At 39.5% G+C, this 14942-nt stretch overlaps 1 protein-coding gene across 5 annotated transcripts in view; it reads right to left on the bottom strand.

Moving 5' to 3' along the window:
- The window catches only part of Smarcal1 (SNF2 related chromatin remodeling annealing helicase 1), a 165741-nt gene that overhangs the window by 9774 nt on the left and 141025 nt on the right, over positions 1-14942 (bottom strand). For 4 of the 5 annotated variants that reach the window (XM_040267765.2, XM_078017973.1, XM_078017971.1 and 1 more), the window contains 3 exons: positions 12303-12518; positions 4592-4662; positions 973-1075 (listed from right to left, as the gene is read on the bottom strand). In XM_040267765.2, the coding sequence (XP_040123699.1) occupies positions 973-1075; positions 4592-4662; positions 12303-12518 (390 nt within the window). The remainder of the gene's footprint in view (positions 1-972; positions 1076-4591; positions 4663-12302; positions 12519-14942) is intronic. The other variant, XM_040267766.2, reaches the window with a different exon arrangement.

Genomic DNA, 14942 nt, shown 5'->3' with positions numbered 1-14942 from the left:
TGGCTTAGTGGTAGTGCCCCTGGGTTCATTCCCTGGTACCAAAACAAATAAAATACAAGCAAAACACATACACTTTCTCTCTTTCTCTCACACATACAAACCCACCCAAATCAAAACAAAACCCCCTTGAAATGCAGTAAAACTTTTCATTTATTAAGTCTGGGTGGTAGATACATAGGTGTTGTATATTACTATGTACCCTCGTGTGTTAAACGTTATACAGTTATAAACAATGAAGAAAGACAAAAAGAAGTTTATGGTCCTAAACTTAACCAAAAGTGAAAAGGAAGTAAAAATAATATGTGTTTGTTTTTAAATTTTTATTTTATATATTTTTTGGTTTTTGGCACTGGGGATTGAACCCAGGGGTTTTTAACCAATGAGCCTGTTTTTTATTTTTTATTTTGAGACAGGGCCTGGCTAAGTTGCTGAGGCTAGCTTTGAACTTGCAATCTTCCTGCCTCAGCCTCTGGAGCCGCTGGGATTACAGGCCTGCACCACCTCACTCGGCACAATGTGTAACATCCTTAGAAATCCCTCCAGATATCTTTTTTGCTCACTTTCATGAGAGTTATAAAACTCCATACTGAAATGCACATACTGCTGTGTGTGATTAATAAAAGCACTTAGTAATGAGGAAGCAAAGGAAAGAAAAAAGGACATTCATATAATACTTGTCTCAAAGGAATTATTTTTGCCCTCATCAGCTCCGTAGTTCTGTGTGAGGAATAAAAAAAGAGTCACTGGGGTGATCCTAAAGCAATGGTTTAGAGCACAGAGTAAATTAAAAGTGACAAAGCTGGGGAAGTATTCTGACGTCACTGTGATCCTACGACTAAGAACTCTTCTTCAGAATGTTTCGGCAATGTTCCTGGAAACCATCACCTCACTTGTTTGCTTAGACCTGAACTAAGCCTTCTCAGAACAACTTGACACATAAATTCTTTTTGCTGAATTTCAAAAGGAGCTTACCTTTCTCTCAAGTTCCTTAGTGATAGCATCCAAAACCACCTTGTGGTGTGCAAATACTAGAAACTTCTCTCTTCCACTTTCCAGGAGGTCCAGGATGTATTCACTGCATTTGATAATGACAAGAAAATAGATTTAACATAGTAAACACAGATTCTAGTGAGATTAATTAAAGAGACCATATCAATAGCAGGTATTTTCAAGGTACTTGCCTTCCCCAGCTCACCTACTCCCTTGTTTGAGAGGTGACCTCTGCCCATCTCCCTCATACCAGGTCATATGAACAGAAGTAAAATGAGCAGTTGCACTGAAGCCATCTTCTGCCATGTGCAGGAAAAGCTCTATACTTTTATCCATCTCACATACAAAAATAAATTGAAGTATTCCTATGCTTCATGGGTCTCTGGCATGTTACTAAAACATTCTTACTAAACAGGGGCCATGGAAGATAATTAACTGTTTTCACGTTAATTATCATGAAAGCTGTTACTTTCATGATAACCTGCTTCATATACAAATTGAAGTGTATAAAATAAATGTGAAATACCTAGGTAGTGAGTTCAGGGATTCTTGATAGTACATAAGTTTCTGGAAGCTCAGTACTGAGATATAAGTAGCAATACTCAGTACTGAAATATAAGTAGCCTTTCCTGGGTTCAATCCCTGGTACCAAAAAAAAAAAAAAAAATACAAACAAAACACATACACTATCTCTCTTTCTCTCACACATACCACCCCTCCCCAATCAAAACAAAACCCCCTTGAAATGCAGTAAAACTTTTCATTTATTAAGTCTGGGTGGTAGATACATAGGTGTTGTATATTACTTTGTACCCTCGTGTGTTTAAACGTTATACAATTATAAACAATTAAGGAAGACAAAAAGAAGTCTCCAGCTCTCTGCCATTTGCATCTCAGATGACAGAGGCCACAATGATGACTGAATTATTTTCCAAGGCAAAGAAATACGATGGAGAGGATACCACCTGCTTGTCTTCTTTTAATTTACTTTTCCCTCATCCACTGTGTTTTTAGTTAACATCCTACTTATTTTTAAGCATGGGCTTAAAGAAAGCCTGCTGCTCCTGGGGAGCTGTATGGTTGGAAGCCTCCTAGCCATTAGATCCTCCTAGGCTTCCCCTGGGATCAGCATCCAGATGGTTCATAACCCAGAGAAAAGGAAAGTCAGCACAAGGGACCACTGCTCACAGCTCTGGGAAAATAAGTTCCCACAGCCACAAGAACACTTGCCCTGCCTGAGGTCTCCAGACAAGGGCATGTCCAGGGCCTTCCTTAAGGAAGGGAAAATCCCAGCAGCTTCCAAATACAAGCAGGTATGGAAGGGTACGACTCCCTCCAAACACCTAAGAATTATTTTCAAATAATATTAAGCAGGACCAAGGTTGGAGTTCAATTTCCTTAACTGATGAACAAACCAAATCTACTTTAATTATTTTCAGAGACATAAAATTTGCCATGATATAAGTAAAAAAGTTTATTGTTATAGCACCAAGACTCACAGGGCCATGAAATCAACTTGGTGAACCCATAAAAACCTTTGGCCCCAATTTTCCTAATGCCTCTCTCCCTCCACATCTGACATGCTTATTGCTCTTGCTACAAGTCCCTCGGTTACCAGTCTGGAAATATCTGCTGACCACAACCTAGTCTAATACTAAAGATTCCCATTAAAGTGAAAACAGACAACAGAGGAAATTGAGGTTTTTAAAAAAGATTTACAATCTAATTTCCACTAACCAAATAAATGTGTGACTTGGTGTCCCAATGACTTATAGGAGATATACTCTGCATTTTAAAATGTGAATTATTCTATCAGTTTCTTTCTCTCTTTTTATTTATTTATTTTTAGGTACCAGCGATTGAACTCAGGAGCACTCAACCATTGAGCCACATCCCCAGCCTTTTTTTGTATTTTATTTAGAGACAGGGAATCACTGAGTTGTTTAGTGCCTTGCTTTTGCTGAAGCTGGCTTTGAACTTGCAATCCTCTTGCCTTAGCCTCTTGAGATGCTGGGATTACAGGCATGCACCACCAAGCATGACTTATTCCACCAATTTCACAGGAATACTATAAATATGAAATAAGTTAATAGAGGTAAAATGGTTTGTAAACTATAAAATATTGTACAATTTATCACAGGATTTTTGAAAAAGTATGTACGTGGTATGATCAAAGTAAAAGGTGAAGTGGTAAAATGGCTCAACTTAAATTCTCAGGGAGGGGTGGCTGTGGGCCAGGTACCTCAAGAGAGAGGCACTGCAGACTCTGAATTTTGTAGGTCACGGGCGAGGGAGCCAGGCAAAGAACTCACCCCTTGCCCTCTGTTACTCAGAAGCACATGAGAAATGGCTTGGTGGGGGAAATTCAGATTAGTTTCTGAGAGAGATGCTTCCAGGCCATAAAAACCACACCTGGAGTTCATGAGTCCTATAACAGCATCATAAATGAAAAGAGCAGTGCCCAGGGGAGAAGGAGAGACAGTCAGCAGGCTTCCTGTGGGACATCCAGCTCTCAGTGAGGCAGGGACTGTCCCCATGGTTAAGGGCAAGGAGGAGGTCTGCAGGCCAGGGGGTCTGGGGGCTGAATAGGAATGTGGTGCAGGGGAGTGTTTCTCAATTTATCCAGCCATCTCAGTCCCCATAGCCACTCTCGCACCAGTTGACCCACACAAAATCCATTTTCATTGTAATTTAATCACTTGGCCATTATGCTGCCAAAGGGAGGGAGGGAGGGATTAAACCAGGCAAAGTGCACATCATTAGAATTGCCTAAAGTTACCCACAGTGAAATTTGAACAATTGAGGTTTGTTTTTTCTTTTTTTTAAAGTCAGTAATAATTCTAAGAAAAGAAATTATTACTTCAGCTTTAGTTTAGGCAGAAAGAGAACTAAGTGAGTCAATGACCACTCACCCGTATCTTTTTTTTTTTTTTCCTTTTTGAGTAATGGGGATTGAATCCAGGGGCACTCAACCACTAAGCCACATCCCCAGCCCTATTTTCTATTTTATTTAGAGAGAGGGTTTCATGGAGTTGCTTAGCACCTTGCCTTTGCTGTGGCTGGCTTTGAACTCGTGATTTTCCTGCCTCAGCCTCCTGAGCTGCTGGGATTATAGGCATGCACCATCACACTGGCTCAAATCTTTTGAACAAACTTTAACCTTTGTCTTCCTCCCCCTCCAAATAATGGCTGAAGCCTAATGTCTTCGGTGAAGACCAGAATATCCCCAAAGGCAGCTTCTCTCTCTAATTGTTCTCCTAAAAGCAAGTGATCACAGTTCTCCTAGCAAAAGAAAAACTCTTCCCTTTTACATGTGTGTCAAGTCCACCTTCCCTTTGAGTAGCCTCAGCCTACTTGGGTCAAGACAGGCTCTTTTGGGGACCCCAAGCACAGCATGCTGAGGCTCAAGTTACAGGGTGACTAATGCTGTCGGTGATGAGGCCACAGGGGATAAAACTTGTTTCCAAAGCAGTTATAATTCTAATCTTTGATCACTTCTTAGCCATAAAACCATCCTGGCACACTAAAATAATAATCGTTTTAATTTTTATAGACAAAAGGGAGAAAGAAAAGGAGAGGTTGACACATGATGACAACTTACATGACACATGGGATTTTAGCTTCAGCTGTTCTGTTGAAGAAGACAATGAGGGCTTCTTTCTGCTGCTGTTTCTGTTGAAAGAAAGGTTGAGAGCTTGAAGACCACTCTTGGGGCTCTGGGATAAGCTGACCGACTACTGCTACTCAACTTTACCAACACTTAACACCAGTCAATGGAGTCAGAGACCCCAGACTCTGATACTGACTTATTTGCTTCCTCTTGGCCAAGTCATAGAAACTGCCTGGGCTCAGGAAGAATCAGCGTTACACCTACCCTGTCTTTCTCTGAGAACTGCTGGAGAAATCTAATTAGACAAGTGTTGACAGCCACAGCTGAGTCGAATGGCCCCTGGCATTTTGCCAGAAGTAATGGTTGAGGGCTGGGGATGTGGCTCAAGTGACCTGGCATGAGTGCAGCCAGGATTCAATCCTCAGCACCACATACAAAGATGTTGTGTCTGCCGAAAACTAAAAAAAATAAATAAATATTAAAAAAAAAATTCTCTCTTTAAAAAAAAAAAAGTAATGGTTGAGAGGTGAGCCATTAAGATAATGCTGGATTGATTCAATTGTATATTAGACCTTTACTGTCTGGTAATAAATAGGACCCGCAGCCTGGTGGGGCTCCAGGAGAGTTCCAGGAGAGTTCCCGGGGACTCCGGTTGGTGGGTGGTGTTCCTGGGGGCCGAGTGGGTGGCGGTTGGGAGAGTTCTCGGGGAGTGTGCATGGAGTGCTGTTTGGAGTTCAGGCAATAAAGTTTCCTGTTTGAACATACAAGTGCTTTGTGGCGGCTAGGTGATTTGTGCCCAGCCAGACTGCGGCAGACAAGGAACATAAAAGATCTTCCGAAAGACATTTCAGGTGGGGCTTCACCACGCGCATCAGACTCATGGGATTCACTGAGATGTGGCTGTGGCCACTCACATTTATTTCCTGTAGCGCAGTGACAACTTACGTGTGGTGTTTGCCCAGCTTGTTTTCTTCTGTCAAATGGTGTCTGTGCCCCACTGACCAGGCTCACCTCTGTCCAAGACTTACTGAAATCACTTCATCTTGCTTTGACTGTTCTAATATCATTTCAAAACCAATACTCATGTGTTTTCAGCCTGCCTCCTAAAGAAAGGACTTCACTACCTGGGAGAAGAAACCATGTTCTCTATGGTTTGTATCTAAATTAATCCCACCAAAGAGTACCATATATATAAAGAATGCTAACGCTGGAGACACTCAGCTACGATCACTCTGACCTCCCAGCAATGCTCCTCCACCACTGGTAAGGCAGTGCTGTGGTCCTATTTAGTGAAGTACTATTCAAAAGAGTGACTGAGGGCTGGGGATGTGGCTCAAGCGGTAGCACACTCGCCTGGCATGCGTGTGGCCTGGGTTCGATCCTCAGCACCACATACAAACAAAGATGTTGTGTCCGCCAAAAACTAAAAAAAAAAAAAATGTTAAAACTCTCTCTCTTCTCTCTCTCTCTCTCACTCTCACTTAAAAAAAAAAAAAGAGTGACTGAAAATAACTTAAAGGCCCAACTAAAACAATTGACAAAACTATAGTATTGCTATCTGAGAAAACACAATACAGTCTTTAAATACTATATTTTAGCTGACATGGGATGGTGCATGCCTATAATCTCAGTGACTTGGGAGGTTAAGGCCACAAGATGAAAATTGCAAGTTTAATGCCAGCCTGGGCAACTTTGCCAGACTGTCTTAAAGAATAAAAAAACTCATACCAGCAATGTATGAGTGTACCTTTTCCCCACATCCTCACCAATGCTTATTGTTGTGTGTCTTCATAATAGCTGCCATTCTGACTGGAGTGAGATGATATCTTAGAGTAGTTTTGATTTGCATTTCTCTAATTGCTAGAGTGATGAACATTTTTTCATATATTTGTTGACTGATTGTATATCCTCTTCTGAGAAGTGTCTGTTCAGGTCCTTAGCCCATTTGTTGATTGGGTTATTTGTTTTTTTGGTTGCATAGCTTTTTCAGTTCTTTATATATACATTAGAGATTAGTGCTCTGATGTGTGAGGTATAAAAATTTGCTCCCATAATGTAGAAAGCAGTATGGAGATTCCTTGGAAATCTGGGAATGGAACCACCACCATTTGACCCAGCTATCCCTCTCCTCAATCTATTCCCAAAGGACTTAAAAACAGCATACTACAGGGAGACAGCCATATCAATGTTTATAGCAGCACAATTCACAATAGCTAAACTGTGGAGCCAACCTAGATGCCCTTCAGTGGATGAATGGATAAAAAAAATGTGCATATATACACAATGGAATTTTATTCAGCAATAAAAGAATAAATCATGGCATTTGCAGGTAAAAGGATGGTTTGGAGAAGATAATGCTAAGTGAAGTTAGCCAATCCAAAAAAAAAATGCCAAATGTTTTCTCTGATATAAGGAGGCTGACTCATAGTGGGGTAGGGAGGGGGAGCATGGCAGGAATAGATAAATCTAGATAGAGAAGAGGGGTGGGAGGGAAAGGGAGGGGGCAGGGGACTAGCAAGGACGGTGGAATGTGATATCATTATCCAAAGTACATGTATGAAGATATGAATTGGTGTCAATATATTTTATATACAACCAGAGATATGTAAAATTGCGCTATATATGTGTAATATGAATTGTAATGCATTCCGCTATAATTTTTTTTAAATCAATAAAAAATTAAATAAATTAATTAAATAAAAAGGGCTGGGGATATAGCTCAGTTGTAGAGTGCCCCTGGTTTTAATCAAAAGTATTATACATACACACACACACAAAAAAAGAAACAAAACAACAATAAAAAAAAAAACCGTTTTAAAAAGAACACTTAACAATATGGAAAAGTCTTCCCGGCAGCTTTGTAACTTGTTTTTCTTCCCACTTGATGGGTGTTTGTATGATCTGAATCTGCTTTTAAAATACATATACATATATGTATGTGAATATATATACATATATGTATATATACATATGTATATGTACATGTACATATACATATATCATTATCCAAAGTACATGTATGAAGATATGAATTGGTGTCAACATATGTATATGTATATATGTATATGTACATATGTATATGTTTATGTATATATGTATGTTTATGTAAATTTACATATATGTATATATATTACTTAATACATAAATAATGTATCATATATATTTGGTTTATTTATAGGTATACACAAATATATTCTGTGACTACTTATATATAGGTATATATGAATGTATTTTAAACAAAGTATACATATTATAGAAAAATATCCAAATGCTAAAATTATGTGATAAAAAAATGATTTTTTATGGTACATCAATAAAACAATAGCTAACATTTATGCACTACTTATTATAGGCCAGTCAGTGTTCCAAGATATATAAGTGCATTAACTCATTTAATAATCAACATTGCTATGAGGAAGGTACTATTGTCCCCATCTGCAGAGATGAAGGGAATTGAAGCAAAATGTTGAGTGATCTTGTCACACTACCACTAAAAACTGTGTAAATGCTTGACCACTGAGTGACATTCTCAGCTCTATCCTACTGCATTTTAAATGTGGGAGAAATCAATAGCTTTAGCTTATAAAAAAAAATCACCAACCTTCATTAATAATCTCACTTCTTTTGCTGGTTACAGGCCAAAATATTTTAAATAATCTGAATTCTTTGTTCCTGCCTCCTAGACTTTTATTAAATTAGATCCACTGGAGTTCTCAAATTATTTTTCTGTGTTGGAAATTTAAATGGATTGCCAAATGACAAGGGTGAACAGATATTGTCACCAGGAAGTCTGCATTGACTTGCTCTATTTTTCTGCTTCTGGACTTGCTGCTCAAAAAATGGCTTTAGACTAAGAATTAAGAATGATTACAGTCAGCTTTCTTCGGCTTGTGAAGTAATATCTATTATTTCAGCTGAAAAATGAGAAAAGGCTTTCATTATAACATTATATTTTATAAATTGGCAACTTCACCTTGGCTTCTGTGACTTGAAGCATTTTTTTTTTTTTAATGTCCTCCTCCAGATGGAAAAGTGTGAAGAACAAAAATTAACTCCTGACAGGCTGTTCAGCAGGGCTCAGGGGAACCCACACCAAAAGCAAAGCTGCAGGGAAATAGGGCTAAAAAAGTAGCGACAAGAACCAGTGTGTGGGGTACTCAGTAGAGGACAGAGGCTTGACCCAATCAAGAAAACACCATTACCCATTTTAACTCTTTGAACTTGATTGGAATTTCACAGCTGGCCAGGGTTTGGAAGGGATGTCTGTGGTCATCTAGTCCAACCCTAGCCAATGCTGGCTCTGGTTTCTGAAGGAAAGGCGATGCTCCTGCTTGGATTCATAGCTTACAACTGCACCATGTCAGTGGCTTTAGTAGTAGAAAGGCTTTGATGGTCCAAAGCAGAAAGCACACCAAGTTCACTTTCTACTCAGATCTATTACAAAAATGAACTTATATTAAAGAGCACAAAAGAGTACCAAGATTTCAAGGACTTACTATCAAAAAGAATTAGTATCTAATTTCAGTAATACACTGAAGGTAATGTGCACCAACTCAATTTTTATCTTTCAGACATAGGCAATTTGTCTAAGACTCCAGGGAAGCAGACTGCAATTCTCAAGTGCTGGATTGAGAAGAGCTCTGGGCTCTTTCTCAGCTGGAGTCTTAAAACATTACACTCTAATTTGGGCTTTATTTTCATAATCTACAAAACAAAGTTAAGACTCCAGGGAGTTTTTAAGACAAAGATGACAATCACACAATTGGCAGGACCCTGAGCAACTGGCTCTGTTCTTATGTTCTTCCCAGCACCAAGGCAGGTTGTGGCTCCCCTTCCTAGATACAAAAATATTAAAACATCCCCCTAAATTTAAGGGACCAAAAGCTTTAAAACATCCAACATTCTTCATTTTCATGGATTAACTTAATTTCATATCACCAATAAACTCTAATATTAAACTTTCAGGCTGCATCTGAAAAAAAAAAAGTTTTTTTTCAAATGTTTTTCAGTTGTTGATGGACCTTTATTTTTTATTTATTTATATGCAGTGCTGAGAACCAAACCCAGTGCCTCACATATGCTAGGCAAGTGCTCTACCACTGAGCCACAGTCCCAGCCCAAATATTCAGATCTTTGCATTTAAAAGAGTTCATTCCTGAATTTTTATCCCATGAATATATTTACTGTGAGAGCTGGGTGTGGCAGCACATGCCTATAATCCCAGTGACTCTGGAGTCTGAGGCAGAAGGATTGCAAATTTGAGGCCAGCCTGGACAACTTAGGGAGGCCCTAATCAACTTAGCAAGACTCTGTCTCAAAATAAAAAATAAAAAGAACTGGGGATGTAGCTCAGTGATAAAGTAGAAAAAAAAATTATTATTATTATATAAGGGAAAAATGAGAAAAAAAATTCCACTTATTACATTTTTCTTGGTTTTTTCTTTGTTTTTGCAGGGTTAGGGATTGAATCCTGGGCTTCATGCATACCAGGCAAGCACTCTACTACTGACCTACATTCCCAGCTCTCATTCACTGAATTTTTTTTTTTTTTTTTTTTAAATTTTTTTTTTTTATTTTTCAGATTTCGGCAGACACAACATCTTTGTTGGTATGTGGTGCTGAGGATCGAACCCGGGCCGCACGCATGCCAGGCGAGCGCGCTACCACTTGAGCCACATCCCCAGCCCCCATTCACTGAATTTTTATCTCAACCAGGAAAGGACTACCAAGATTGATTTTAGCAAGAGAGCACCTATTTCTACTGAAATGTAATTTTTTCAGCGGGTACCAGAGATCAAACTCAAAGGCACTCAACCACTGAGCCACATCCCCAGCCCTATTTTATATTTTAGAGACAGGATCTCACTGAGTTGCTTAGCACCTTGTTGCTGAGCTGGCTTTGAACTCGTGATCCTCCTGCCTTAGCCTCCCGAGCTGCTGGGATTATATTGAAGTGTAATTTGAGAACACAGTTCTGTATGTCCACATCAGTACTTCTGAACTTTGAAAACTTCACAGCAAAGATATTATGCTTGCTCATTTCCTTGGGACCATCCGGATTATCATATGTAACACAACATAAATTAAATAGTGTAACAATTTACCAGTGCATCTTCTATACTATCCTATTTCTTAAAAGTTACCAGTTATCTTTGCACACCACCAGATAAAATAACAGTAAAAACACTGCACATTTTATCTGCTGTCATTCTAATTTACTTTGTAATATCCCAGAAGGCTGAGATCTCATTTGTATCTAAGTTTCTTCATATGGAGCAATATCAAACCCAAGTAATGCTTTGTGATTATGTAAAAAATTAGAAATTATTGTTACTTTCTTGCCAATGAAAACTACAAAGTTTTATCCGAAGAGGACAAAAATGAAAGTAGTATAGATAAATTCATAGCACGTAGTAGAGTGTAACACTGAAAACAAAATAAAAGTATATTGAGGGCTGGGGATGTAGCTCAAGCGCGCCGTGCTGGGTTTGATCCTCAGCACCACATACAAATAAAATAAAGATGTTGTGTCCACCGAAAAACTAAAAAATAAATATTAAAAAATCCCCTCTTTCTTTAAAAAAAAAAAAAAAAGAAAAAAGTATATTGAAAAGATAGAACACCACAGTGGGAAGAGCCCTAAATCACTGGGGTAAAAGCCAGTTCTAGCCTTGCTGCTGCCATGGAACAGCCATGAGACGCAAACTGCAATCTCTGTGAGCCTATTTTCCTTCTCTGAAAAATGGAGATGCCAGCTTCCTGCCCACCATAAATAGCTATATCTAAGTAGGATTCAAAAGGTTTAAAGGCTTAGCCAGTGTGGTAGCACACTCCTGTATCCTAGCTAGCTACCTGGGAGGCTGAGGCAGAGGAATCACAAGTTCAAGCCCAGTCTGGGTAATTTGATCAGATCTTGTCTTGAAATAAAATTTAAGAAGGGCTGGGAATATAGTTCAATGGTAGAACACTTGCCAGTATATGCAAGGTCCTCGGTTCAAACACACACACACACACACACACACACACACACACACATACAGGTCCAGAGGGTTTGAAAACTCTGTTTTGTTATATAAATGTCCATTTGTTATTCTGACTAACACAAACCAAAGGGAAGAGCTAGAGGGTTAACATGTATCAAACACATGTAGGACAAATTTTCTAACAACTGTTACAATATCGAGGTATTCTCAAAATACACTAAGAGTGAATTTCAATTTTCTTTAAGGTATTCAAAATTTTTTATATCAGCTTCAGCTCTCTGAGGTTGGAAAAGCCCAAGTAGCCCAGCTCCAGGACACCTGGGGATAGAGACCAGGTTAGACTGTTCACAGGATAGGAGCAAAAGGCAGAGATCCCTCTTTGTTCAAGGAACTTCAAGTGATAGATGAACCCCAGATAAGAAAAATAAGAAAAAGAAAGGAAAAGGAAAAAGCCATTCTGCCACTGCCCTAGAGTTATTTGTATGACCACAGGTTAACAGCGATCCACACAAATATAAAACTACAAATTAATAAGAGATTTTCAAAACAGATCAGGTAAGCTGAGAAATAAACTGGCTGGCTCTTCCTGCCCAGGGAAGTGGAAAAGGTGCTGGAAAGGCAAGTTCAGAGAACTCAGGGTCATGTGCACAGAACATTTTACAAAAAGGAACCCCCGTGGACATGTCTGTTTCCACATCCTTCACCAGCCCCACACTCACAGTCTGGCTCTGGGTCATTTCCATGGCTGCAGCATCCAGGGTGGCTCTGGCCCTGGCACTCATCCGTCCTGGGGAGACCACCACCGTCTTGCGCTGTTTGGCTGGCAGCTGGGAAAGGACGTCAGACTTGAGGCGTCGCAGCATGACCGCTTCTTCCAGCAAGAGCTTCAGCTCTCCGAGGTTGGAGGAGCCGGAGTAGTCCCAGCCCCAGGACATCTGGGGATAGAGACCAGGACAGACTGCTCACAGGCCAGGAGCAAAATGCAGGAATCCCTCTTTGTTCAAAGAATTTCAAGTGATAGATGAACTCTCAGATAAGAAAAATAGGAAAAAGAAAGGAAAAAGAAAAAGCCATTCCACAACCTGGCACTAACCCTGCCAGCTCCAAATGCAAAAAGTCCAACAACTGGTGCTTGTTTTATTAAAAGACAGAAAATTCTGCTTATCAGACTATTACTATATATTAAGTAGAGTCATAAATCTTCCCCAAGGGTTCCCCTTCAGAATTGTACAATGTAATAAACAATGTCAGTAATATCTGTATTTGAGACTTAGCAGGATTTAAAAACTACTATTTCTCAATATCGGTTTCAGCACCCAACCAAATGCAACACAGTTAATGCAACTGCAGTCTTGCTGTGGGCGGTAGAGGCTGAAAGTTGGCAAGAGGGGCCAGAACACAGGCTTGTGTCAGTCTGGCTGAAATCACAGGGTTCTAGGGAGTCCTACAAAGTCCTTCACAAACATGATTTCCTCATTTTGTAGCTCCGAGGAGGCAGTGAACTCAAATGTCTATGCCTTCTCACATGGCTAGGGAAGATATTAGCAATTAAAATTAAAACCTGGGAGTAATTCAGCAGAACACTTGCCTAGCATGCATAAGGCTCTGGGTTCAATTCCCAGCAATGCAAAAAAAACAAAAACAAAAACCAATCAATAATAAAATAAGAGACCCTATCCTCCACTACAATATTGCTAGAGACAGGGTTGATTTCCACAGACTTTGCACAAATCTGGTGAGCCGGTGTGTCTGCTGCTTTGCATTGCTAGCTGCTCTATCCCCTCCAGCTCCACATGCCCTGGACTGTGAGCTGCCTGAGGACAGGAGATAGGCTTGCTAGCTTCACATGGCCCACGGGTCTACCATAACAGTGGAGATAGGGTAGGATCCTGTAGATCTATATTAAATAGAGAATAAATAAATAAATGAATCAAAGCTGTTTCTTGGGCTGGGATTGTAGCTCAGTGGTAGAGCACTTGCCTAAAACGCGTCAGGCACTGAGTTTGATTCTTAGTACCACATAAAAATAAATAAATTAATTCAATTAAGGTATTTTTTTAAAGCTATTTCTTCTTAAAAAAAACAAACAAACAAGCAAGCAAAATAACACCTCAAAATTGTACTTGGGATGTAGTCCAGTGGTAGAGTGCTTACCTAGAATATGTGAGACATATATGTGAGATATAAGGCCCAGGGTTCAGCCACAGTACCACAAAAAAAAACAAATAAACAAATAAAAAAGCAAAAAACTTCACCCCTCTGAAATCAACTGAAAGTTCTCAGCAAATACCTGAGACAGCCAGGAGATAGCAAATGAGCTCAGCGTGGGTATTCCCTTCTTAATGCATGAAGCTAGAGGGGGCAGGGGTGTGGGGGGGAAACAGTCTGCCTTTTGAGCTACATTTAAAAAAAATGTTGTGACCAGGTAGATATCATAATTAATTTGGGTATTATGCTCCTAAGTTTAATATTGTTACCTCTTAATTTTGCAGGTTAAAATCCCAAATATTAAACATTTAAAATTGGACTTTGGAATAATCATAACCCAACAAGCTCTTACTGAAAACTTACTCAGACACTGGGCTGGGTAAAAGGAAGCATGAAGAGACTCTGCAGTAGGGCTGGGATGAGAGCAGAGGAGGGAATGGGAGTGGTCAAGGATGATGCCTGTTTCAGATGTGAGAAACTGGGAGGGGCAGGCTTGAAAACCCAGGAAGAGAGAGTCTAGAGAGTAGAGATGACAAATTCTACTTTCAGCTCCTTTCATCATCAGCTACAGACCTATCTAGTCAAAGGAGAGATCTTAAGAAATCGAATATTTGCAAACAGGATGATAGTACAAATCACACATGAAAACTCTACACACTCAATCTAATCTGGATTAATCCATGGGCAAACTGAGTTGCAGAGTTTGTTAAAGAAGTGTACAGTTTTTGTTTTCTGCTCACTGTTGTCCACGCTGATCTCAAACTCCTGGGTTCAAGCAATCCTCCTCCTTCAGCCTTCTAAGAGGCTGGACTATGGGTGTGTACTATCACACCTAGCAAAAGTATATGACTTTTAAATATACTTAACAATTTGAGAAATTTCCTGCCTCAACAACCAGCTTTGCAATTAACTTTTCAAACCACTACAATTTACATTTTAAGTACTTTGCATGTAAGTGGATATTTACTAAGTATCTGAGTTTTTTTTTTTCCTTAAAAAAATAGTTTAAAAATATAGCAAACAGCCAGGCATGGTGGTGCATGCCCCGGCAACTTAGTGAGACCCTGTCTCAAAAGAAAAAAAAAGGTCTGGGGGATGTAGCTCAATGGCTAATCAGCCCTGGGTTCAATTCCTGGTACCAAAATAAAACA

Source organism: Ictidomys tridecemlineatus, chromosome 7 (genome assembly GCF_052094955.1).
Source record: "Ictidomys tridecemlineatus isolate mIctTri1 chromosome 7, mIctTri1.hap1, whole genome shotgun sequence".
Taxonomy (NCBI): Eukaryota; Metazoa; Chordata; class Mammalia; order Rodentia; family Sciuridae; genus Ictidomys; species Ictidomys tridecemlineatus.
The sequence above is the reverse complement of the archived record's forward strand: the minus strand, read 5'-3'. Positions and strand labels throughout refer to the sequence as shown.